We start from the raw sequence: 27,762 nt of genomic DNA, 5'->3' as shown, positions 1-27,762 counted from the left end.
GATCAGGACATTTGGTGAGGTCACTTGTTTGATATCAAATACTCAAAGTACTTAAGTTCTTGGGATAATATGCCAGCCTAAAGAATATTCCCAGGTTGTCAATCCAATACAGTTTGATTACCAATCTTTTGGCAAACTTGTGTCTTTTTATTGATGGATTCACTAAAAGTGTGCTGCTGATGTGCAAAACTTTGAAATGTGTTCAGTGAATAGGAATTAGAATAGAATAGGAAAAATTCTCATGAGATATTTGACATTTTTTAAATATTGTTAAGCAAATATTTGTGTTAATTGTTATATATTTTGCTCGGTTTATCTGTCTTTTCTGAACTAACTATAATTTTCTGAAAATTATTTTTGACATGATTCGTACCCTCTTGCCTCAGCCAAATGAATAGTCATACTACTTGGTAGATTCTTGGGATGGCAGAAATTAAATACCTGGAAAGAAGAGATACCTCCGTGTCAAAAAGACACTTTTCTTTGGCATTTTTCTGTTAACTTACTACTACTAATTCTCCAAAACTTTGGGCTGCTAATCCTAACATTGGCCAAGCCCTTACATGAACTCCTATTTACTGGTTTAAATTGTCTTGCAATATTAACATTTAGGTTGTCAAGAGCATCGGTGCTTTATAGGAAACTAGCTAGAGGACTCTTCCATAAAGCTGTGAGGAGATTATTTCTTCTAATCACCTAGCTCTTGTAGTTGTGTTATGCACAGAGAACTCTGAGATACAACACCAACACTTTTTCTTTTATTTTTCGGCTGCAAGCCACAGTAACTTACTTTGCAGATTTTAACAGGTGCCATCCAACTTTATTTCTGTAATGAATTTAGCTACTTTGGCAACACAGCATGTATCAGCACCGGCCCACGTATATATCTGTGTCATTTTACTGTGTCATTTTCACCATAGGATTCTATTATTATTATTATAATTATACATATTATTCAGTATTTATACAGTGCTGTACATTAAGTAGAGGTTGCAAATGACAGACAGATACAAAAAAAGAGCACCCTGCCCCAAAGAGCTTACCATCTAAAAGATAAGGAAGAGGCATACAGTAGGAGGGGTGGCAGGATATAGAATGCTGGGAAGAATTGAGGGTTTTAGGAGACAGAAGAGGGCAGGTAGGCAAGGTTGAGAAGATGGGATTTAAGAGCTCTTTTAAAGGAGCATAAAGTAGGAGCAAGCCGAATAGGACGAAGAAGACCATCCCAGAGAGTTGGGGCAGCTTTCAAAATGTCTTGAGTCATTGTGTGATGGGGTTATGCGTGAGGAAGTCATTAGTAGGTCATTGGCGGGGTGACGAGAGCGGTTAGGGGGGGTATTTTTCTATCGGGTCAGAAAGGTAAGTGGAACAAGAACTGTGGAGGGTTTGAAGGCAAAGCACGGGAGCTTTTAGTGATCTACTGCATGCAATTGCATCTGTGCGAACTGGGACTGAAAATCTACATGTATGGAGAAATTCCATTAAACCAATACTACTCAAAATAATTATGTCAATCTTTAGTTTTACGTATGTAAGAGTAATTCCAATTCCAGTATTTTCATGTGAATCATGATGAAACCTCATATGGCAACAGTGTTCAACCTAGAAATTTTTTTAAGCTGGGTGGGAAGAAATTGTAGGTGGGTTGCAGCCCCTGTATTGTGACCCAACTCTTCAGTAACTGCCGAAAAAGAGACCGGTGGTTACTGAAAAGTGCCGGGTGGTGCGCCCAGCTAAAAGGGGTTGGGGAGAACACTGGGCAATTTATGTAGTTATCATTTGTATTAGGCAGCACTTTATGTAACTGTTGCCTTCTGCAGAAGTTAAAAATTTTTATGTGCAACCATATACATCATATATATTGTTCCGTTTTCCAAATGAGTTTAGACTACGTCCTGATTATGGAAACAAACCTAAGCACACTTTGGGTGATATCCAAAACCATTACCGCTACAATCCAGTGCGAAGGAGCTGAACCCAGACAAATATTCATTACAGTAGTTTACCTGCTTTTGTTTTTCATGCAGACGTTGCCGTGGTGCAGCAGGTCACTCCTTCAAATTACTTTGTTCTTATTTGGAAGTTATGGAAACACATGTACCAAGTGCCAAATGCTAGAGAAGAATTCATGTGACAAGCTGCTGCCTCCAGAAGCACATATGGGAGCATCCTGAAATTTCCCATCACTGGATTACATTAAAGTTGGATTAAGGTAACACTACGGAATGTTTCTGATTTAGCAGAACTGTAGTGTGTTTTGATCAACATCCATAGAGGCAGAAGGTAACTAGTCAAAGTCTGAATTGGCTGTATGCAAGGAGGGATAAGTAACTACTTTTTTGTTGAATTTAAACCAAGTAGCTAATTAAAGTGAGCTTTAGCTAAAATTAAAGGTCAGTTCACGTCCTTATCTTGTGCTACCTACTCTAAGTAAATGGAAAAATATACTTAAAACCAAAAAAACAATAATTACTCTTGCCCTGATCTTGTCTTTTTCTGGGTGTGACAACACTTTACTTCTGGGAAGAATCCTGTAAATGTATAGCATGTAATCCCATGAGAAAATGCTGCAGTCCTTTACACAAATATCTTCTCTTGACATTCTTGTTTTTCATGGGAATCTTCCAGGAATGATGCCTAGACACTGCAGGCAGAAGATTGAGTTATAACTTAGAGAGCAATGTCAGAAAAGGTTTTGGATATTTACTTCAGATTAAGTAAAACCTTTCTTTAATGTATATGCAAATCCAGAACAGTGATATATTGCAGACTATTTTTCCTTAGATGTGGTGGCAGCGTTATTTTCTAAGTTTTATGTTAACCTAGTAACAAAATTCTGGTCAAGACAATTCCTATTAATTCTGCATGAGGACAACATGAATAAGATAGGATAGATATAACTCCCTGTCCTCTCCTATTCTTCATAACATGGGTAAAGTTTTATATAACTTGGAGATGGCTGAAAGTAAAGTCATTGCTTATTTCCTTTACTTCTGCAATTATCAGCTCACAAGATTCCAGTAAGAAATCCACAAGTTCAACAAATTTTATCAAAAAGCTTTTATTTGTATGGAGGCCAAATAAGAAAAAGTGCAACGCTAGGGTTTTATCATGTTGCAGTCCCCTATACCCATGTAGTGTAATACATTTCCTGCACGCTTACTTGCCATTTATTTAAGACTTGGCTGACATTGTATGGTTAAAAAAAAGAATCGCACATTATTGTGACACAAGCTCACAGGATATTGGTGATGGTTTTCTGTATCCTGGTCAATAACCACCATGCATGCATGTGATGCCAGCCTAAAAGGGAAGTAGAGGGTGGGGAAGGTTGCCACTGCTGACCTGGGAAAGGTATGAAGTGGCTACTGTATAACTGTTTTACGTCAAAGACTCAATATATGAATACAAAAGAGCTAACAGAGGACGAACATTTCAGAAGAGGTCAGTAATGACATCCTCCAAGTTTATTTGTAAAAAGTTTCCTGCAGAACAGATTGGCTCTAAGGGTTTACAGATAAACAGACCATAGGCTAGTTGGAAGTAAACCAAACTTATGTGTATCAAAAGCCAATACATTTTTTATTTTAATTATAAAATACAAAAGCTCCTTATTCTTTCTGTGTCCCATTTCTTGTCAATTGTGAGGGACACAACAGGAAGTAAAAATCCTTTGAAAGTGATCTCAACTCCTGTTCTGTAAACCAATATAATACTTTGGATGTTACTTTGTTTCTGTCTTGGAAATAATAAACGGAAAATCTCTCCAGCAATAAAAACGTGACAGAGAATCTAACCAATCCACATTCTTTACAAAAAATAGAAATGGCTTTAGATACACTTCAGGCGTATTAGCAATCCGTAGATTAGCAATCCAGGCGGTTTTTATTTTATATATATTTATTTTTTATATATAGTAATCTTGGAGCAAGTTGCTGTTCTTTTTGTCTATTTTTCTTTCTCTTATCTCTGCATTCCTTGAATCTCCAGACACTAACAAGCAACGGGCACTTTTGGGTTAACTCCTCATTCTTCCATGGACAGGAAACAAGGACTCCTACAAATAACACTTCCCAGCCTCCACTGTGTATAGAAAGTTTCTGCTGATGAAATAAAATCATCCAGGAGCCAGAAAGTTGTGGATGGCAGTGTTTTACAGAAGATGAAGGTATGTATGGTGTTCCCTTAAATGTTACTTCTTCCTTCTCTTTAATATTCAGTGTGTGATGCTAAGCAGGGCATAGTCTGGGCACAATACACATATAGAATATTGTTTCTTGGGCTCCCTTCATACTGGCAGTGGTGAAAAATGCAATGTGTTACCACACACATAAGTAAGTGGTTGGGGATGGCACACTTTTGAGCAGTCTGATGGCAGCATCTTGCTACTGGCAACAACTGAGCACCATGTGAAGCTGTTTGAGGATGGCTAACTGCCTATTAAAAGCTTTCCACCAATACAAATCCACTCCTAAAACATCCAGGAAACCATGTACAAAAGTTGCATTTAATTTCAAGTTCTAAAACCATCCACATGAATGTGTGCAACATTCTATTATTTGTTAAATATTTTTTGATATTGTTTTTCCTTTTTCTGGAGATTTTATATGGTAGGTAGTGCTGTGGAGTTTTTATTAAGGATGTGAAGCCTTCTTTATGGGGGCTAATAAAAACCAAAGGGCCATTGTTAAATTCCTGACATGTGCAATGTCTTTATTAATATATGGGGTGCCTCCAAATATTCAAATAACGCATACTGCATTTCCCTTGATTCTGAATTGCACCCCAAAACACAAGGGCAATGCATTTACATCAAGTGCACCGCAATGCATGGTAGTAGATTGCAGAGCTATAGAATAAAAGGATTCATACTTTCTTTTGCAGCGTGAGCTGGCAGCTCATTGATTGTAAATAGGGTTCCCTAATAAACGCACCATAAAACAAATGCATTGCTGCAGGGCACAAACTTAATGTGCTGTCCAGAGTGCTTTCACACAATAATCAATTAAGTTTGGGATAAATTTATAAATCCTGTATGAAAGGTGTGTGAATCTTAGGTTAAAACACTTAGAGATGGACCCTTTAGATCCAATGGATCTGATATCATATATCAGATTCTCGCCCGATATCTGGCCGATGCCGATTATCGGGCAAGAAAAATTTGACGTGTGTACGTAGCTTAATAGAGACAGTGACATAGGAGGAGGAGAGGACCCTGCCCCGAAGAGCTTACAATCTAAGAGGTGGGGGAATTTACACATAATAGGATGGGAGATATGTAGTGGTGGGAGGTAGTGACGGTTTCAAAAGACAGAAAAGCAAGTTTGAAAAGATGGGTTTTGAGTGTTCTTTTAAAGGAGCAGAAAGTAGGAGCAAGCCGAAATAGACGAGGAAGACCATTCCAGAGAGTTGGGGCAGCTCTGGAGAAGTCTTGTATTCCTGCGTGTGATGAGGTTATGAGTGAGGAAGTAAATATTAGGTCATTGGAGGAGCGGAGAGAACGTCTGGGGGAGTATTTTTTTTACCAGGTCAGAAAGGTAAGTGGGACAATAACTGTGTAGGGATTTGAAGGCAAAGCATAGAAGCTTGAATTTGATTCTAAGGTGAAATGGAAGCCAATGAAGAGATCTGCAAGGAAATGCAGCAGAAGAGGAGCGGTGGGAAGGATGGATGAGTCTGGCTGCAGCATACATGATAGATTGAAGAGGTTTGCTAGAACACCCATCTTCACTGATAAAAGTGTATCCTCCCTAGCCTTTGAGAGCTTTAACCCCCCTGGCGGTATTCCTGAGTGTGACTCGTGGTGGATTTTACCTGCAAAAAGTGGTTATTCTGAGTCACACTCAGGGTCGCCAAAAACATAAAAAAAAACCCATTTACCTTCTTCCTTTGGTGTCCTGCAGGTCCTGGGGACACGTCTTCTTTCTTCGATCTTCAGCCGACGAATGCAGCGACGTTCTCCAGGGTTTCCCGGTGACGTCGGTGCGGGCAGGTGAAGCGGCGGGAAATTCAATTAATTTTGTATTGGATTCAATACAAAATAGTTGTATTGAGTCCAATACAAAGAAATCTTTATATAATATATATAAATAATTATATTATATATATATATATTATACATGCTACTGTACAGTTATATTACAGGTTTTAACAGATTTTTTTTAATTTAAAGCTTATTGTTAAATTTATTACATTTATTAAATATTGGACATATTTCGCTTTTTGTGTGAAAATACAGACAGAATTAGAATGCTAGGAGAGTTAATAAATCAGGCCCAATACGTCTGATTTATTAAAGTTCTCCCTGACTAGTGATAGAAGACTGTCATGGGAGAACCTTGGTGATCCAGCAAACCTGGAATAGATCTGATCCAGGATTGAAAGCATTTGTCAAATGATAGCAAATTATTGTAAACTATCTCTTGAAGTTGTCCTTTAACTTTTAGTTGCATCTAATGAGCCTCGAATACCTGCTTACCCTTGGAAATTTAATAGTTTTGTAGCAGTAAAGTTACAGATTTTAACAAAAATCTTGTAATTATTTGTAGATAACTTCCCCATGGTTTGTGCCGGAAACAATTTCAGCGAGGTAAAGAATGGATCTAAACAATAAGCCTTTAATCTGCTCGCAAATACGACAAAAAAGGAGCAGATCTTGCTAAGCAGACTTTGTTGAACTGGTAAGCTGGGATCTGTATTTGTTCAGTTTGTCAAACAATTGTGACATTGATTTTCATGATGTAAACTCATATGCACTACCAGCGCCATCCAGTGGCTGACTGTCAAAAGTACATTTTATAAATGTATTTTTGTACTGTATATATAATTTTAGTTGTTCTGGCTGGAGCCTTAAAAGTACAGATTTTAGTCAACCATCGATCACATTTTTTTTTTTTTAACTATAGTTTGTAAAGAACAGACAGTCAGATGTTTATGAGTAAACCAATACCTTGTTTAGGGCCTTTAATTAAAGAGGAAGTAAACTCAAAAAAGGCCAAAACAAAACAAAAAAAAACCCACTTACTTTCAGTCCCACAGAGCAGTCGATCAGTCCGGAGGTCTTTTCCATCCACCCGGGATCTGTCTTTGGGCCTACGCTCCAGGCGCCGCCATCTTCTTCTCTTTTTCTTGGTCCTTCTTCCTACATCACCCGACCCAGGCGCGAGATCGGGTGACGTAGTTGGGTAAAAAAAACCTGCACATGTGTGAGATCAGCTTTTTTTCCCCCTCCGTAGGTATCCTGGGAGGCTCTGCGCTCCCATTCATTCTCAATTGCCTAGACAATCAGGAATTTTGGGGCGGTGCTGCTACTTTTTTTTTTTTTTTTAAAGGTGTTGCACATAAAAAACAAACAAACAAACAAACAAACAGATTTTTTAACTTGGTTGAAAAAGAGTTGTCTACCCTTTTATGTAAAGTGAAAATTCTGAGTTTAGTTACGCTTTAACATAACAGTTATTATAAAACCTACATATAAGCAGAAACATTGCAGTTCCTGTGCTCTAATGAAAATAAGTTTTGCTAATTATTTAACCATGAAAATAGTAAAAGGTATAAAATTATTCAATTATACTCTTTGGGACATTTTTAAAGCTGGAAAGGTGACTTTCACTAAAGATTTACTGGTGGTCATTTAAAACTCATACATTCAGCTTTAGTGAATGATTGATTTAAAATGAAATGCTTTATAAATATGCCCTTCACAGGGTTACTATATATTTATTTTAGGTTTTCTAGAATCCCCTGTAAAATAGTTGCTGTTATATCCCCTTTTTTCCCACATTTTTTAACAGAGCAAGCTATTCAGCAAATGTTTCTAATATAATGTCTGGAACAAAACATTTAGCACTGACAAAGGGTCAGCTTTTATTCATTTGACTTTAACATTATATTTTTCTAAAAGAAAAGCATGTGTCTTACTTTTTAAATGTATATGGCTCTCATTTATTTTGATCGTAGTGCAGTACACACCGGGATAATGGATTCCACAAGTTCCTATATTACAATTGAAATTATAATACCAGAAGCTTCAATGAAGCTTTAAAGTCCTATTAAAACTTAATATATATTTAAGGCTGCATACACATTAGATAATCGTTGTCCATGATTAACAGTCATGTTCGTCTTGGGTAGAATCCTGACCTGTGTACATTGGTCAGCCCATGAAGGATCAACCAATGACCAAAGCTGTATATCAATGGAGAAGAGCACAGTGGGGTGCCACTTGCTTATCCTCCCCCTTACATGGAACAGAATAGGCACTGTGTGCTTATTTGTTCATCTGTCGCTTGTCCAGCAACACGAATCTGATGTGTGTGCACGGGCAATTTTCATAGCTGGAAACAAACTTTTATGATTGTTTCCAGCAACAAAAGAGTGACAGATGAATGAACAAGCACTGTACACACAGCACCTGTTCTGTTCTATGATGAGGGGAGGGGGGAGAATGAATGGGCAGCACCATGCTTTCCTCTTCTCCATTGACTTGTACAGCTGTCGTTCATTATAGGATTGATAAAAAGAAAGGATCCCACAATATCCAATATTAATATAAAAATATTAATATTGAAAGCTGCAAATAGGCTTTAAAGTCCATTTAAAACATCATATATATCCAGGGCTCTGTACACATGTTCAGTGACAAGAATCCTACTTCTATGCACACAGCCTAAGGATGCCTACACACCTGCAATTTTTGTTGCTGGAAACAATTTTTTATGATTGTTTTGACTGACAATTTGTTCAATGGCGAGTGGAGGATGAGCAAGCTGTGCTCTTCTCCATTGACTCCCTCAGGACAGATCAATCCGCTGTACACATGTAAGTGAAAATAATTAGGAATCTGCTGTCAGGATCAACAGGTGATAAAAATATGTTATAAGGGGGATCAGGAAAACAACAAAACAAAAGCTGCATATACTTAGCAGGAATACATTTAGTACCTGAGCTGTCCTAAGAAGAAGAAAGAATACAAGAATACAAGTCCTAAGAATACATAACAATAAAATAACACACCATTTTTATGTTAGACCTCTATCTTAGCCTTTATTGTTATACTTTAACCACCATCTGAATTGTGAAGGATTTTCAGTTTGATGCAGGCCTATGTTGAATAGAGGATTCCTTGCTGCTGGTGCTGGTGGTGAGGTCTGCGTTATCACGTCCATATGAGCAGTGGAACTTGTCTGCATTTCTTGTTCATGTTGTCTCTCGACGCTTGAAGTCGGCCCATCCAAATCAAAAGTTACTCGTCTGTTACGGTTTACTTTTTGCTTTCTTGTTGTGGTCTGGTAGTTTCTTTTCTTTACTTTAGATCTAGTTAATAAAGAGTTGTAATCATTTTTATAATAAAATATATGTCAACGTCCCTAAAATCTCATGTTAAGGCTGTAACATAAAATTATATTTAACAACTAATTTTCAATATTTTTAAATGAAGGACTTCATAATCTGTAGTGATATGATCATGAAGGTCCTTGTTTAGGCTCTTCCTGTTATAGGGGGACAGCATGGTCCCCTTTCTACTAGTGGTGCTTCTGCATTGTCACCCTGTCACAGACTTCCAGTGGAGATTACAAGTGCCCATTACAACCCACATTGCACAGGCCTGGTCCGCTGTTCTCACCATCAGAAACTCTGCCCTGAAAAATGTAATTCAGCCATCCCTAGGATATATGTATATAGACAATCAGTGGCTGCAAGGGGTTAGCAGCACTGAGATAAAACAAAAGACGAAAAGGGTGACTGTAGTATTTTACATGTTTAATGCTGAACCAAACCCAAATGGCTCCTCTATCCACGTCATATTGCAGGGTGCCATCATCTTCCTTTACTTCTTCTCCCAGAGGCAACTTTTGCCTATCTTGATTGGCCATACCACGATGACATAACTCATTCATCCCTGGCACATACAAAGGAAGCCTTGGTTGGGTTTGCTAGCAACCAAAACTGACACTGTGCATGCGCAGCTCAGCTTTGTCGCCGGAAACCTGGAGTGATCAGGCAGGTACGACACGTTATTGCAGAATGGACATCGCCTTTCCCTTTCTGCAATAATGACCTGCCTGATCAAGGATTTAATGCTCCATTCTGGGCATAGAATAAAGATGAGTGTAAATTAGATATCCTACTTTGCATTATTCTGCATATCTCTTTTAATTACTGCAGCAGTCAAAGAAACGTAGCAACACCCACCATCCCTACCACAGATATCAATAATGACAGAGTTTCCAAAAGTAGTGAGAGAAAAGAACCACTCATTGTTATTGAGGTTGTGAAAGGAAAGTATTTAGAAGTTTCTGGGAATTCAGCTTTAATTAAACTTTTATTCTAGTCAGTAAAAAATATTATTGTTTCTTAAAGAACAAAAGTTTTTTTTTTTAAGTCCTACATTTTTAAAGCAGTCACAGCCTGAGTAGTAAATCCCATCCCGTTCCAGAATGCTATGGAGAAGGAACTTTGTTTTCTATGTATAAGAGCTGTTCTCTCTTCAATCAGCAGGATGGATGAGCTTTGCTGAATGGGGATCTCTAGTAAAGGATCTGCAGCTTGCTAGCAGAAGACAGACTTATTTACTGTGACAGCTGTAGAATAATAGGTATATGTGTGTGATGGGTAGAAGGGAACATCCGCTTCACTTGGTTTCCTGTAAAAGCATCATTAAGGATGTATTTAAAGGGACCCTGACCCATAAAGCCATGGGTGCCACAGCATGATAACACGACACCTAGAGGGAACGATGTGGACTTTGATTGGCTGCATTCACAATAATCCATGCTGGACAGAGACAGGGGCCAAAACAAGAAGGTAAGTAACCCAGTAAGTTTGTGGGCTCTGGGAGTTTTTGCTGGCCATGGTATCACTTACTCGGGATTATTACCAGACTGACACACACTGGGCATTGTTGCCCTGGCCCTGACACTTCTCATGTTGAATATGGCAACACTACACCTCAATTTCTATCTAATAATGATAGGTATAAAAATGTATATAACAATAAAGTGAAATTAGTTTCTTCTAACATGCCATTGTGGTTCACAGACAACCCCTATTCCTAGAAATGATCTATGGGTGCCCATGCAAAGAGGCTTTTCTGAAATAAATACATATTTGCTAGCAAATGTTTGTTTTAAAGTACTAAGTCTGGATTTTGATTTTAGAAGCTGGCTGAAGCTTACCTTTTTATTCTCTGACCTGTAGTAGACTGCATTCTGAAGAGGGATGACCTGCTTCTTAGGATCATGGAGTGGAATGACCTACTTCTTAGTTTCATGGGGTGGCATGGCCATCTTTTTGATTTTATGTGGTGGAATGGTCGCCTTCTTGGCATCACATGGTCGGATGAAATGCTTCTTTGTGTCACGTGGTCGGATGGCATGCTGCTTATCGTCACATGGTGGGGGTTGTAGTGGTCATATTCTGGTTGAGGCATCTTAAGGCTATTTCTTGCTCAGTCTAGCTTTCTACTTCCAATGTAAACTGCTGTCTTGCTCTGATGACCACGCTAGGCCAAAGCTCACCTGGAGGACTTTTGATGTAGAGGCTGCAATGATGAAAAAGTCAAAACTCACAACTTTTCCTCATTTGAAGGCACCTTTTCACTTTTGTACCAAGAACCCTGTGCCCCCTTTTTCAGAACTATTATATAGACCCATTTGTTGTTTACATAATCATCAAATCACAATATTAATAATTGTATAAAATGCTACCTCTGTAGCCGACTCCAACCGTCCTCATGTGACCTTAAAGTAGAACTTTGTCCTCCTATAAAAGATATGTACTGCAGCACAGTTAAAATATAAATGCACTTGCTCCCACAGTTTTCTTCTAGGCCCTATTCAAAGTCCTACAAATACCCATAGAGGCTACCAGCAAATCCCACCTAATGCAGCTTCATGTGATGTTGTGGCAACAACGCTTCACTGCTCCTAAATTCAGAGCAGAGTTGTCACTCCCATTGCTATCTTTAATAAGTCACAAGCCTGTTTGTCAGTCAGCCTGGCAATGTCCAACCCTGTCCACTGTTTTCTGGATTGATATAACTGCCTCTGCTGCTGAAACCCTCCCACTTTAAGCTGCAGTGCCTATGAGCGGGAGGCTTGTGCATCGCTGGACCTGATACTTGCTTTGATTGTCATATAGGAGCCATTAGTTGTACTTTAAGATCACATAATCTGCAGCTGCAAGGAGGAGTATTGTTGAGATCACTAGCCATTATTTCCAGTGGTCTACTGTCCGTACGTAGCTTCTGAGAATTGTCATATGAACATTTGACCCATTCCAGTATTTCCCGTCACTGATTGCTCTGATGAGAACTTTGAATTTTAAATAAAATTTGCTTACGTCAATAAAGGGGCAAATTTACCCAACGGAGAGCAAAGAAAAACCCTATTTAAAACTAATAACAGAATATTAACTTAAACTTTGCTTTACACTTTATTATTCTTGGCACTGTAAAGTGCCCCTGGCAAGTTGAGTAAACAAGGCGCTATTGCCGTATGTAGGGGAGCTTCCTCGTGTTTAAATTCGGAAGCTATTACAGTTTAGTTGTGTGTTTTTTACCCACTACTGATAAGGATGGTATGAAATGGCAGCTGCAACTTTGCGTAATAGCAGAAAGGAAGTACATGACGGTGTGTGGTGCAGGGGCTGCTGGGTGATGTGGCAGAGCAGGACTGTCTGCGTTAGGAGAATTCACAATGTCGTATAACAGTGCTGGTTAGGGGTGGCAGGGCTCCATCAGAAGTGTATTGACAAGGCGACTGGAGAAAAGAAGATTTGGAGATGGCAGCTTAGCAGGTTTTTTATTGGCAAAACTCGGTATGTTTACATTTTTTCTGCCTAACTATGTCAAACCTGCTGAGTAGGATTTCACTCTTCTCCATGTTGTAACTTGATAGTGTGTAACTGGAGAACTTAAGGTAACAAGGGGACACAAAACAGAAGAGCGAGAAAAGCTCGGAGAACGAGGAGGACACAGAGGAGGGGACAACACCTGAAAGGTGTGTGGAGGGAGGGACAGGTATGTGACAGGTGAGATATACACCTGGATGGGCTGAGGGTGGAGCCTGCAAGACACTCCTGAGCCAGGAAGGTGGGAGATTAAAGGCATGTCAGGAGGCGGCAAGAGATAAATATTAAAAAGAGGGAAATCCCAGGATTTCCACACACCTATCAGTTTGTCTAAATCTGGATTACTAGGACGTCCTGTCTTGGATACAGAAAACCTAAAGCTTGTGATGTGTATCTTGTGTGACACTTTGCATACTATTTACCTGTGTCCTGTGGTTATAAAGCTTCCAATCACTCTTATGTCCCTGCATGTCTGTCCTTGATTATCTCTGTCCCTGCTGATTCTGATACGTGACTTCTAAACTTGCTCTCTTGTCAATATATCTGCGTGCCTTGGAATCCTCCTGTCATCTTGTGTACTCTGTACTTTGCTCTCTCTGTCATTTATTCTGTGTCTTAAATTTCTCTATTATACATAGTGTGCAGAAGTTGTCACCTGTGGTCCATCGTCTTTGGTTTGTTAGCCTGCTTTGTGTATTCTTTTGTCCTTCTGTATACCCTGTGCCTTATTCTGTAACCTTCATTTCCTTTACCCTGTGTATAATACCCTACCCTGTCCCTTCCAATCTCATTGTTATTTTTTTTCACCTGTATCTAATATATCCATTTTCATTCTGTTTGCACAATAGCTAATACTCTATCATTCCATATTCACTAAACCTATCCTATTGCCATTCTGTATTTTCTCTGTTTTAAAATCTCATTGTCATTCTGTATACCCTTTGACTTAAATTTCCTTTGTCAATCTCTGTTCCTATTTTAATTTCATATACCAAAGACTTAATACTCTTGGTTTAATTCTGTATACCGTGTCTAATACGGTCATTTGCTATACTCTGTGCTTCACAGTTTATTTTTCCTTCTGTGTCACCTGTACCATGGTCCTTCTGCTATTCTCTATAGCCTAAACTATTTAGTGTGTGTCTTGTGGCCTTCCTGACATTCTTTGTAGACTGAACTATTCATTCCGTGCAACCTGTGCCTCACAGTGACTGATTGAGAGCTATGGAGAGTCTGGGAATCCTGCTTATCACCGCTAACATTGGCTCCATGTCTGATGAGGTGAGTTTTTCATTCATCATATTGGCCCTGCTAGTCATTGTTTATTTTTTATCCCAAAGGTCAACCCTATACAATTTTAAGGGTAAGTCCCCATCTCATACCAGTCCAGTACTAATACTTGATGTTGTGAAATAGTGAAATGGAAGGTTTATAGTTAGGAGTTTAGGTCAGATTTGCAATTAGGTCAAACTGAACATGGACCCTGTCTGGTAGGCAAAACAACCCTTTAAGATCGGCAGTGGCTTCTTTTCACCACCCTACATCTCCCTTAGGCCACACAGTTGGAAGAAAGCCTGGTTTAAAGTAAACTATTGGTTATTAAATCAATGTACTGTTAAGGCCTAGCCACCAGCATTGTCATTCAAATCATTCTTTCCTTATAGGATAATACTTTTATGTTACATTACGGAAAATGCAGTTGGATAAGTGAGACATATGTGGACAGCATAAGCCCCATTGCATCTACGTATATATGCATGCGCTGTATACACATACACACGTAGACACACACACACACACACACACACACACATATATATATATATATATATATATATGTGCACTCACTTACATATGGTATACATGTATTTGTACACACATCTGGCATTAGCAGCACCAATGGGTTACATATATATGTATATTCATATAAGTAAATATGTGTATATGAATATACAGTGAATATTTAGTCTAATATAATAAAGATTTCTATGTGCCCCCTTTTTAATTTTACTTACTTTGGCTGCCTAAGTCCTGACTCTGATGTCGTTCTCGCAGCGTCTGAATCCTGGCAGTTACTGCCCTGCCAACTGCCTGAATTTGCTCTGATTTGTCAGTTACCTGTATGAGGTCTGGCAGAGCAGCAGACCATCGGACATCATGTGACCACTGACCCTGGGCTGTCAAAGCTATTTTTGGGCCCACATAAACTAAGTAAATGTCAATAAGTGGTTAGTTTATAATGGTTTATAGGTAATCCTGCACAATTCTAGCATTCAGATTCATGCATAAGCCAAAGCGTGACTAGTTCTCTTTAAATTGCAAGTTCACCTTTGCATTGCAAAAATGTTAACTTCCTCGATCTTTGAATATTTAAAGTGTAATATCAACCTAGTCCTTGACATACAAATTACATAGATCCAGGGATGCATGATGGGCATTTTGATTAAGGTTAGTGTAATTCTTATAATTACACATGAGTGCAGATCCCTCATGGCATTACCAGTAATAATACAAATAATAAAAGTAGGAAAGCTGCAGAGGTGAACATGCATTGTAAAGGATACCCGTCACTGGAGAAATATGTAGATTATTGGTTCCCATAAAAAATGCAAGCTACCTATCTGTTAAGCTGATCCTCTGGTATCACTGCTCTTGAACTTGATGATGTATCTGCAAACCTGTCCCATGTCAGTGAATCATTTGTAAACAGAGGATCAGCATCATACACCAGGAAATTCAAATTTTCTAAAAATCATCAAAAGCAGGTGCCCCTGGTATATCCTTCATGATAAGATTCCGTAAAGAGAACCTGTACTGAGATACAAATACCCTAATCTTAAAAAAAGTGGATTCAATGCGTTTCAAATCACTGCCCAGAAATCTATATAGAGATCAGGAGTTCTGGCTGCAATCTGTTTTAACTTGCCGCATTCTTGTTAAATATTGAAACTGGCAAATAGCATTTTTGAAAAAGAAGTCAGCATTGGCAGACCCCATATTTTAATGCAGATTCCTTTTAAATAACTACTGCTTTTTTTGCTATATAAGGTCTAAATAGAGCATGCTGGGGTTGTAGTTATTCTCTCACTGTTTAAGGCTCACTTGCCTATGCATGTTCCATAATCCATGCTTCTCCTATTGTCCTCCCACCTACACACACATTTCCCATGTATATCCCTGCACTATTGCACTCATTTGCATTCCTCAGCTGCCTTGGAAATAGTCAAATGTCAATCCTGATTTGCAGTTTTTACCACAAACATAAACATTATGTTAACCCCTCCTGCCCCACATTTGCCTTCCGGTGACACAATGACTTCTCAACAATGCAAACTAAACCTCATGTTTATCTTAAGCCACAACTCCACCCAAGGTAGATTTCTAAAAGCCAACTCAGTTGATTATGATTTGTATACATTGGTCACATCACCCAACCAACTGGAAGCTTGTCTTCCTCCCACTAAGCTGCCTCTTGAAAAAGAGCCAAGTGGACCATTGAAAGTGGTTTCCATGGTGTGTTCCACAGAACATTGGTGAGTGATTGCCCTGGTTACCTGTCAGGAATCCAACTTTGGTGTCAGAGAAACTAACAACTGAAGAGTAAATAAATCTATTGTATCTCACGTTGTGAAATTCATGGACAGGGGTTAGGTCTCTGAAGAGGCAACTTTTTTGAAAACCAATAAAAAATTGTTCCTAGCAGGGTATACTTTTTTGAGTTTTTATAAACCCAAAAATATTGTATATTGCAGTTTACCATTCCTGGGGTGTAGTAGTTCCATTAGTTTTCTTTTTACAAGCTTCTTTCCTTCTTACTGGCTGGATCACCAAGTTAAATTAACACACTTACTCTCCTACATTGACAACACTCACCCGTGGTAATGTAAAAAATACTGTAAACCAGCCTATCCTGACCTTTTTAACATAAGGTAACCCTTCTAATATTCTTTAGGTCTTTGGGGAACCGCTCCTATACTCACTATATCCACAGTACATTGGTTGGCCATTGAGAACAATGCTTCCTACATTGCTGGCCATTGGGAATATTGTCACCACACAGATAACCAAAAAGACCAATGGGGGTCACTTAAACTAAACATAAATTGCTCATTGTTCAAAGAACCCCTAGTACCCTCTGGAGGAACCCTAGGGATCCCCAGAACCCTGGTTGAGAAACGCTGCTACAAAGTGTATTGTGGATGAGCAGCATTGTCATATTATGATAGGAAGTTGGTTAGGACTGCAGAACTTTCCCCTTTTCTCCACTTCATAACATAAAAAGGTTTGATTTAGTCCAAAAAGAGAACATTGCTAACTAATGATAGTCAGCATAGGCACAGAACAAAGGAAGTTAATGGGCAGTAAGTACTTTGTGCAATTGTTGAACAGATATAACAAAGCACTTTCAGTTGTATATTTAACATATCAAAGTGGAGCACATACGTTTTTTTGTTAGATATTTACATACACTTTAATTTCTTATTGGTAAGAAACCCCTTCCTATGATATTGGAAACAGATTATTACATATGTCCCATCACATGGTATGCCTCAAATAAAAGTTCTCCATAAGGCCACTCAGATTTAGGTTTGTACTAAAAAATCATAGCAGTACTATCAGTTCTCACTTTGAAAAATGTCATTTTTGTCCGATCTAATGAAAAGAAATAGAAAAGTCAGATAGCATTCATAATTTTATTAGGAATCAGTAGCAGAATGTGACATGATATACCAATTACTTGTTGTGTAAGAACTTTGTGCTGATTCAGAACATTACGTGTTTATGTCTTTGCTTCTATTAATCCAATTCATATTTTATTTTCTAACAGCCAGGGGAGATCGAAAGAAACTGGCTTCAGGAATTCTATAAGGTAATACTGTTTAAACAGTGGACACCAGCTGTATCCCTAGTTTATGTAAATGTATAGCCATGTAAATGTTATTTGTTTATTCTAGATAAACAGTGGTTGATGTAAATATTATTTTGTGGTATGTAAATGCTGATAATACATATGTACATGGGGCTTGTCATTCTGGCTTGTTTTATATATTGCTTCCTGCTTTGCAGTACTACACAATGGTTGTGCTTTACTGCACCTACTCACTATACAGGTCTGTAAGTGGTCTAACTCACTGACAGCAATGCATTCCATGTGTGTCTGATACATTCCTGCAACAGGGAACCTTCCATTGAATTAGCTGGTTCACCGATGATGGCCAGATCCCCATCTCAGTCTGAAATCACCTACTATTTGTTGGTGAAAAAGTACTTGTAAAGTTAGAATTATACTTACCCTATTCCTATCGCTGTCCTTCTAGATACCGAGGGGGTTAAATCTCACTGTAAAATGTTCTTGCAATAGACTGGAAGTATTTCTTACAAAAACTTGCATTCCAGGATGAAAAGCAACCGTGTGACCAGAAGTGACTTGTTGCTTTTAGGAACTGTGCTGAGATCCACTGCAGCTATGTGCAAACGTGTGCACAATGTGGTTTCCAACAGCTATGATTCAGTTGAATGGGAGATGTTGAGAGTGCAGTAGTCAGCCACAAGTCTGAAATGGCCCTTAAGGTACCAGATAACATACAACAATAATTTTACCTCTGAATACCTCTGGGGACGGAGATGACCTAGATCCATTGATTATCGGCAGAAGAGAAAAGTCAGGTCACCAACCTGGCCGTGTTCTTTTGTCAGGGCTGTGCAAATATCATGATTGGTTGAGCAGAAACCAAAAAAATCCTTTTGCAACTCGCATTTATTTCACCTCTGCTTCTAACTGTTTACCCAAAGTTTATTGATAGTTTTCCTGAATTTAATAAAGATCTGCACAGTCTGCAGAGAGTCACACAATGCTCTATTATGATTAATATGTTTCCTAAACTGCATGGATCACTGTAAGTTCAAGAAAGGAATATCATCATAATTATGCAACTCAAAAAGTCAAAGCATCAGCTACAGGTTACTATTATTAGTAGTACTGTAACTAATATTAAAACCATTACATAAATCATGACAACAGAAATTTTCGAGTTAAGCTTAGTGGTGATACCCAAAGCTAATACTGTATCACCTTTATAAGAACAGCCATGGCTGTACACAGCATGCCATGCTTAGGGGACAAAAGAATGCAACAGCCTCACTTATCCTAGGAGAGAGGCATAGGCTGCACCATCGAGCCATGGCAGATGTGTAGACCTAAAGAAATTACACATGCTTTGCAGGTGTAACAACGATAAGGATCTGATTGGTTGTTGGTGATGGGGTGGGATTTACTGGTAAGCAGGATGGCATTCTACAATCTGAATTCTAATAACAAACATAAGAATGTGAGTCCTTTGTATAGCACTGGCTTATTTTGTACTAGTTGTTACCCCTTTGTTTTATATTTTTATCTAGATTTTCTACAGATTTATTTTTCTGTTTGATATTTTTTTGTTTTACTCATAAAAGTAACTTGATACTTCATAAATGTTTTTGTCCTCCTATTAGACAGTACAAGAACACCAACCGGCTTTCATTGCTCTTCATCTTCAGGAATTTGGGGGGAAGAATTACCAGGCGAATATGGGATCTGCTGAAGGCTTCATCAGGTAATGTTCTTTTCACTCTCTCAGTAGATTTATTCCAATTGTATCTATTTATATATAGGTCATAAAATCATATATATATATCAGGGGATCAAAAGTGAACTGTTTCATGGTCTGGTGTGGGCAATTCCTTTGTTATGTCATTATCAATTAAGCAGATAAAAGGCTTGGAGTTGATTTGAGGTGCGAGTGCTTGTATGTGAAGATTGTATATGAAGATGTTGCTGTGAACAGACAACATGCGGTGAAAGGAGCTCTCCATGCAGGTGAAACAAGCTGCAAAAACAGAAAAAACCCATCCGAGAAATTGGTACACTAATAGGAGTGGCAAAATCTACAGTTTGGTACATCATGAGAAAGAAACAAAGCACTGGTGAACTCAGCAACGCCAAAAAACCTGGACATCCATGGAAGACAACAGTGGTGGATGATCACAGAATCATTTCCATGGTGAAGAGAAACCCCTTCACAAGAGCCAACCAAGTGAACAACACTCTCCAGGAGGTAGGCGTATCAATATCCAAGTCTACATAAAGAGAAGACTGCATGAAAGGAAATACAGAGGATGCACTGCAAGGTGCAAGCCACTTATAAGCCTCAAGAATAGAAAGGATAGATTGGACTTTGCTCAAAAACATCAAAAAAAGCCAGCACAGTTCTGGAAAAACATTCTATGGACAGATGGAACCAAGATCAACCTTTACCAGAATGATGGCAAGAAAAAAGTATGGAGAAGGCGTGGAACAGCTCATGATCCAAAGCATACCTATCATTAAATGTCTTTTTTAATGCATCCATTGTAAATCTGACTTGGTATCGGCCTTCTGCAATTACTTGTCCAGCAAAGCTCAGAATAAAGTAAGGATCAGCAGAAGCAGAAGACTATTAGGTCTGTTGCAATGCAATTAGCTTGCTAATAGGAGTGAGCAGAGGCATAGATTCATCAATGTACTACTTTCCTCTTCACTGTCCAGTTTGAAGTTTGGGAGTAAACCTGTGAGAGAAGCTAAAACTTCAACAAAGGAAGGTCAGATTACTTCCCCTGCAAGTCAGGGCTATGTAATGTGGAAGAGGTGTGTTAATCTCAGGACCAGTAGTCTTGCACCTCTGTCCTCCGCATACCAAACATGAGCTGTAAAACTAAAGGCCCATACAGACACCTAATTATCGTTGTACAGTAAGTGCCAAACAGGTGTGCTTGTTTTATAGAAGGGAGAGGAGGAGCAGGAGATGCCTGACCTTGTCCTTCCAATTAGAACACAATAGTTGTTGTTTGTGTTGGCCATTTAGTGATATAGCTATATAGATATTTATTAATGCTAGACTTTCCCCCAAGTTTATCATCAACAATTTCTGCAGACAAAAACTTACCATTTGTATGCTGTTGTAGCGCTCATACCAAACAGACATTATTCTGCATTTGGAAATGATTCTGGTTTTGATATATGGTAATCATTTTCATGGTGGGACAGACAATGACAATGACAATTGAAGTATACACTAAAGGGTGCGATAAGGGCAAATTAAACTCCAAAAAGACCCTAGAAAATATTCCGTATATGTTACAGTGACCCATGCAGCATGTACTGCAGACATTATTCAGTCTCTAAAACCATATGTAGAGCAGCATGTCATATTGTAGCATTCAAACAAGATTTCTTGAAATGACAATGATACATAGAAGGAATATAGTGAGTATACCTTGTTAATATTCTGTTATCCTAATCTGTCATCATAACCCATTCAGGGAGCAATGTGTGATTGTACAGACAAGGACAGCTCGTTCAACAAGCCCTGCAACAAACCTGCACATCTGCCTTTAGTAAATGTTGCCCTGTTGCATTTTCAGGGCAGAACCCTTTTCTTCAAATCCCTAAAGGACCATATGTTTTATGTTAAAACATCTCTCTCTATGTGATTTTTGGGTATAACTAAAACAGCCAGGTCTATGGAGTAGAGCACAAGGTTTTAAAAATATTAATCCTTTTTGATTACCATTCCATTTGGACCAAGCTGTAGAGAAGTGACTGTGGTACCAAACTGTATCTTTTTTCCTAGTTCTCTTAGTTTTTCTGCCTTATATTGTAACTGCACATTATCCAGTAAATGTTGCAGTGAATAATACTGTCCATTGTATGATTTTCTGAATGATAGAATTTAGTATATATTACAATTAGTAGGATAATTTAGAATGTATTACAATAAACATGTTTTATTTTACAGGACTATAATACAGAGTGAAGAGATGTCACAATATGACTGGGTTCAAGCCTTCATAGACAATGATTTCACCCAAACAGACAGCTTTACAGTAAGTTAAACAGATTCAGGATTCAGCAATCTGTGGGCATCTCACACAGGCAGAAACTAAAAGTATTTGATATACTTGTCAGTGACTACTTCCTTCCCACCAGCCATACATTTTATTTGTAGAATTATTGTATTATGGGATTGGGACTTTTTTTTGTAATACATGTTCTCCTAATGCAGACCCAGATATTTTTGGATATTGTAAATGTTCTCCACTAGCAAACCGTGACAACAGCAGATGGGTACCTCATGTTTCAGGGCCACCCGCCAGGCAGTGTCTTAAAAAGCCTTCCTCCACTGTCATGGATATCACAAGTTTATCAGAGCTCCAGTAGCACCTATCAAGGTTTAGATAGAAAACAACCAATGATACAACTAATAATAATGATTAAATTAGGTTACCAGATCTGATATACTTTTTCTGCAAGTTCTCTTTCCCTTGCTGCTTCTTCCTAGACCAGGGCTGTCAAACTCAAATACACAGAGGGCCAAAATTAAAAACTTAGACAAAGTAAGTGGACAACCTTGAAATTTATCCTATTATATATAAACCATTGTCATATGGAAACAAAGAGGATTCGCTTCACATTCAATCTGGAACAAGCCTATAATAGAGATTTTTTATTTTATTTAAGAAAAAATCTTATGCCTCTTTCTCTATTTGTAGCATTCTGAGTTAAATTTGAATGGTAACCTTTTTGCACTGGCTAACAATAATAATAACAATATTCTTCTATGAAATCCAACCATTGAAGTCCATGCCTTGGAGTAGCAAGGAAAAGCTGAGGAGGAGTGCTGGAAATGCCAGACACCGCCAATGCGGAGCTATATCTTATGAGTGGCCCGCCGCTGAAACTCCCTCTTCATTGAAATAGCACCGCTACTAAAATTCACGGCAATATTTGCTTCTACAAAACAGTCCAATGCGGGACCATGTATAGGCAGAGAGCCCGCTGGTCAATGCAGCGGTGGGCCAGCTGCAGTTCATATTTAGCATTCCTTTGGGGGCCAGAACAAAAAGGACATTGGGGGCCAGATTTGGCACCCCTGTCCTAGACTGACTCATCAAACTTTGTCTCCCTTTTTACTGTCAAACCCTTGCTGGTGCTCCAGACAGTTAATTGTTGCGGTCTTTAATGATTATTTAGAGATCTAAAATATTGTCATTCATTGAACAAAATGCACTTTAATGTAATGTTCTGAATATCACAACTGCCACCATTCCCCTTCTAGCTCTTTCCTTCTGTATTGTCATTACTTGATAGGGTTGCAGTGCTGCTATGTTTATAAAGTGCTTTAGAGCTCTTGCAATATTTGGAATTGTCTGCCTTCTAAAGCAGCCTTTTTTGACCTTTTTGTTTTTTACATAGACAAAGCCTTTCAGGTCTTAGGGGGTTAATAATTATTATATCCACAGCTTACATTATATTAGTTTGGTGGTCAGTGGGAAGAATGCCTCCTACATTGCTGGTCATTGGGAAGAATAATATCCTTATAGATTGCCAAAAAGATCATTGGTGTCACTTAAACTGACCTGAGAGGCACAAATTGCCCATTTCTCAAAGAACCTCTAGCAACCTATGAAGGGATCCTAGGGTTCCACTGAACCCTGGTTGAGAATCAACTGCTCTATAATCTATGGGTATCCTTAATATGGCCAAACAAGTTCCAGTTGGATTGCACAAGATCTACAAAATGTTTTACTAACGTATATTTAATGCCATTCCCTGTTAAAAAAACACAGTGGATAATTTGGGTAATGTCCTAAAATTAGAATGTACATTCTGATGCTGACAAATGTTTATCTCAACTGCTTTAATTAAAACATTGTTCAGTCTTCTTCCTCTATGAAATGGATTTAGTGTAAAATATACCAAATCACCTCTTCTAGCATTGGATAGGCTGCATACCCTCATGAACATATAGTAACAAATAAAGAATGAAGAAAAGTAGGGGATTTTGAATGCAGCAGTGTAATAAATATCAAATATACATTGTTACATCACAATTGGTATATATGTTTCCTAAATTCAATAGTACCCCCTTAGCAACCTGCTACGAGGGGGTATTTTTGGGGGAGCTAGACATAGACTCCTAATTGACTGAGGTGGGCGCAAAGAAGTAAACGATGAAGTGGATGTCGTGTCTTGACGCGTTTCGCCTAAATTGTCTTCTTCAGAGGACTAATAGTCATCAGAATATAAAGTTGAAGGTAGGTCTGTAAAAGGACTATTCAGAGGAGGCATGGTCAAAAATGATTGGCAAGGCACATCAGTTCTAGTGCTTAGTATTACCTATGTAGTGCACTACAATGCACAGTATTACAATTCTAATGTATTCTGGTGTGCTACAACACATGCCACAATGCTCAGATATAAAACCAGCCATAGACGGGAGATCACCGTGTGCTAAACAATGTACTGATACAATAAGGATCTCATGAAAATAATCTTCCAACAACTTGGAAACTCATTCAACCTATAGCTTTCATTTTAGCAGATTTCAATGATTGTCCTTTACTTTTATTAAATACCTAGGGTCTATAAATCTTGCCTAAATTTCCTCTTATATGGCCTCCCTATGACTGTGAATTAGTATCATGACAATTATGGTGCAGAGTTACCAGAATTCCAGCACACACTTATACACCAATCTTATGAGATAGATTTATATGGTAATGATGCAATCAGCTCCATTGCATAATAGGATCTTTCCACTAATCACACAAGCCGGGAATGATTACACAGATCAGGACTTCTCACTCTTTAATCCTTGTACTTATTCCAGTTTTGTGACTCAGAAAGCATTAAGGGCAGAGAGACAGCTTAAAGTCAACTCCCATATTTATTTTTCTGCCATAAATATAGAACTTACAAATTTTACAATACTTTACAAAGTACATAGATCATTTAGTCCTTGGCTTACAGATGAACATCCCCATTCCAGTCATACCAGCAAACATTAGAAAAAACTTTGGGTGTAAACTGGTAGAGCATACAAATTTTAAGTGTACATAAAACCAAAATCTATTTTAGTATGTTTGGTACCTTGTATCAATTTTCTTCTGCAAACAATATAATTGCAATTTTTCTTACATGGCTACATGACTTTGAAGGAATCCATTCCAGGCCTGCTGGATCACCCAGCTTCACTGATAAAAGTGTATCCTCTCAAGCCTTGCAGAGCTTTATTAAATCCGGCCCTCTGAGAGAGGAATACTCAATCCAGAGTATCTGGAAGAGCGTGAGAGGAGAGATTTACTTGGCAAATGTAAGACCAAGGTGTATTATAATTTTAAAAGAGAGTATCACAGGTAGTTTTGTACAATTAATTATTTTCTTTAAACACATTTTTTTGAGTCATTACATACATAAGATGCAGAGTAGTTATCAAATATCATCTTCCGACACGTTTCGCTTGTATTAGGCTTCTTCAGGGGAGATTTTTACCGATGGTGACAGATCTGTGCAGAAAAGGTTCCAGGTTTTCACATTGGTGTCACATTGGACTCCTGGATGTAAAATCTCAGAGAGTGAGAGTATCTCTTAATGTATATTAAACGCTCTGTTAGCAGAAGCTTTGAAATTACCCACTGTTAGGTCAGTGGGAAGTAAGGAATGATACTCTTGTTACACAATTCCTGAAGGTGGCATAGTGACTACTGAACCCACTTTCTACAGTGTCCTTAGCAGCTATTGTAGAAGGGCCCACTAGTACAATGCAAAAATACCAACCTGTTAGCTAATATTCTGTTTTTCAAAAGAAGGGGCATTTTGTCCACACTAGCGCTGGTTCCGGGATTATAGTCAGATTTAGGCCTATGTTCTGCATGGTATATGACTCCAGCCCCAACAGTTGACCAGCCTTTTGCCCCATGCCCTTTATTTGCTATAGATAGGAAGAAAACCATGTCACCTGGAGCATTGGAATAACAACTAATACATGAAGCTTTTCTTTCCCTGCCTCTATAGGAATCCTCCCTTTTCCACTTGCTTGTAAAAACAAATCTGTGATATTCAGAAATGGAATGTGGCCAATAATTACAATTTACCATGAGATATGAAGCTGAGCTGTTCCAGTAGTGTGGTTATCTGTTCCATGTTTTATCATTTCATGTCTGATAAGGGAATCTGCTCTTATGGCTACTTATCTACAATGTAATGAGAAAATTGTACACAAAACAGATTACAAGATTTACAAGCCATAAAATTAGAACTGTTACAAATGTCAGGTGTAAAAGTATGATGGTATCGGTTATGATGGATGTACGTGTGCAGTGATATTCTCCTAAGGGCCCATTCACACATATGTGTTTTTTTCATTGCATTGCATTCCTACATGTTCATTGTTGCTTTACCCTTTACCATTTATTTGAAAAAGCTGCTCCACATTGAACCAAATACTAGTCCTGTGCTATTTTAGCACATTGAAATACACTATAGTATGTTGGCATGTTGTGCAATGCAGAGCAAGAGCACAGGAGTGCCATTCAGAATGAATGTCACCACTTCAAGCAATATGCAGGATGCAAGCCCCCATGATGCATATATGTAAATGAAGTATTCTACCTAAAATTATTTTTAAGCTGGGTGGGAAGAAGCTGTAGGTGGATGGTGGCCCTTGTGTTGTGACCCAACTGTTATGTAACCACTCAAAAACAGCAGGGTGGTTACTGAAAAGTGCCGGGCGGTGAGCGCAGCTAAAAGGGGCTGGAGAGAACACTGTTGTTCTCCTAATTGGCCTCAAAACTTTACTTGGCCTCAAACGTTTGTACCCATGGCCATATAGATGTGGGATTTTACAGGATTTTATAGGACCTGTAAGTTGTACTAAAGCAGAGAAGAATCCTGCTCTGCCAGATGGTGTTGTTCTGTAAATTTCATATATACTGTATGTATTTCAGCTGTGTGTTTAGTGGTTAGCCTGAAGTTCAGCCTTGAAAAACCTTTTTGGTTTTAATAGGTATATTGGTTTGTTATTGTGGTGCACCTCAATATAAAATGACTCATCATCCTGCAATTAAAAACCAAGATTTAGATGAATTTGTAAAGTACGATATGAATGTAAACAATGAGCTGTTGCCTGCTGTGTTTAATACATATAAACCCAAAATACACATTGAACATTGCTGCACAATCATAGGATAGAATTCTGGGTATTGCAGTTCTAGTTTTTGCTCTCTATATTACACACACCAGGGTATACTGATATCATATGACATGATAATTGTGATATTGATAAATGAATTGACCCATTTGATTGTAAATGCAAATCAATAGTTTGTTCTGTTGTTCGGGCTCAGTGTAATGGATCATGAATAAACAAAAAATCATTCTAATGAGTAAGCTAGGCATTGTGAAGAACAGGGAATAATCAGAAAAATAAATTGGTTCATTGTTTAAGTTATAAGAAAAATCAATGTGTTGCAGGGGAAAGACGCAGCACAGCTCATAAATAAACAAAACTGGCGGTGCGAGGATCTACTCTATACAGCAATCCTGCATTCCCTTCTTCTTCCATGGCTATTCTTCCACTTTCATTATATAGGGATATACATACAGGAAGGGGTGCGCTTGTGTCTGTCTATATAAAGAGGCGCACAGTAATTTGGCCACAGACAATTGATTGGCAGTAATGCAGTTATATCTATTCATATCCTCGTAGTGTGAACCCACTAACCTAAAAATCTATTTCTAGACAAAATGAAGAACAGTAAAGCTCTCTTAAAGACTAAATAAACTTTTCTTTGAACTCATACTAATTCTAGTTGCATCAAAAGTGTGAAAAGTCAGTTGTTTTCCCTTTAGAATGGTGCAACTCCCTGAATATAAAATCCTGCTCTGTGCTAGCATCCTGTAGTGGTTTTTCTGTAAAGGTCTAACAAACCCCCAGCTGAATTACAAATCTGGTCAGCGGGGACCATTAGCTTTGCTGTCTGTAAAAGTATAGCACTGGACTTCTGCAGAGTGACCACTGTTTGTGCACAGAGAACAAGAGCCCTTTTCTGTTG

General features: G+C 38.4%; 1 protein-coding gene and 1 long non-coding RNA gene across 2 annotated transcripts in view; one reads left to right on the top strand and one right to left on the bottom strand.

Moving 5' to 3' along the window:
* Positions 1–9,017: 9,017 nt before the first annotated feature.
* On the bottom strand, positions 9,018–11,830 carry LOC140323063 (uncharacterized). Its single transcript, XR_011919297.1, has 3 exons — positions 11,709–11,830; positions 11,178–11,542; positions 9,018–9,315 (listed from the first exon to the last, which is right to left on the bottom strand). It is a non-coding gene; the product is annotated as an uncharacterized lncRNA (long non-coding RNA).
* Positions 11,831–12,722: 892 nt separating this feature from the next.
* Positions 12,723–27,762, top strand: part of LOC140322338 (inositol polyphosphate-5-phosphatase A-like) — a 32,797-nt gene continuing 17,757 nt past the window's right edge. The window contains exons 1-5 of the mRNA XM_072398916.1: positions 12,723–12,819; positions 12,900–14,133; positions 17,681–17,722; positions 19,345–19,445; positions 21,666–21,753. Coding sequence (XP_072255017.1) covers positions 14,077–14,133; positions 17,681–17,722; positions 19,345–19,445; positions 21,666–21,753 — 288 coding nt within the window. The 5' untranslated portion in view covers positions 12,723–12,819; positions 12,900–14,076. The remainder of the gene's footprint in view (positions 12,820–12,899; positions 14,134–17,680; positions 17,723–19,344; positions 19,446–21,665; positions 21,754–27,762) is intronic.

The sequence above is a fragment of the Pyxicephalus adspersus genome, chromosome 2, assembly GCF_032062135.1.
Source record: "Pyxicephalus adspersus chromosome 2, UCB_Pads_2.0, whole genome shotgun sequence".
NCBI classification, from domain to species: Eukaryota; Metazoa; Chordata; class Amphibia; order Anura; family Pyxicephalidae; genus Pyxicephalus; species Pyxicephalus adspersus.
The sequence above is the reverse complement of the archived record's forward strand: the minus strand, read 5'-3'. Positions and strand labels throughout refer to the sequence as shown.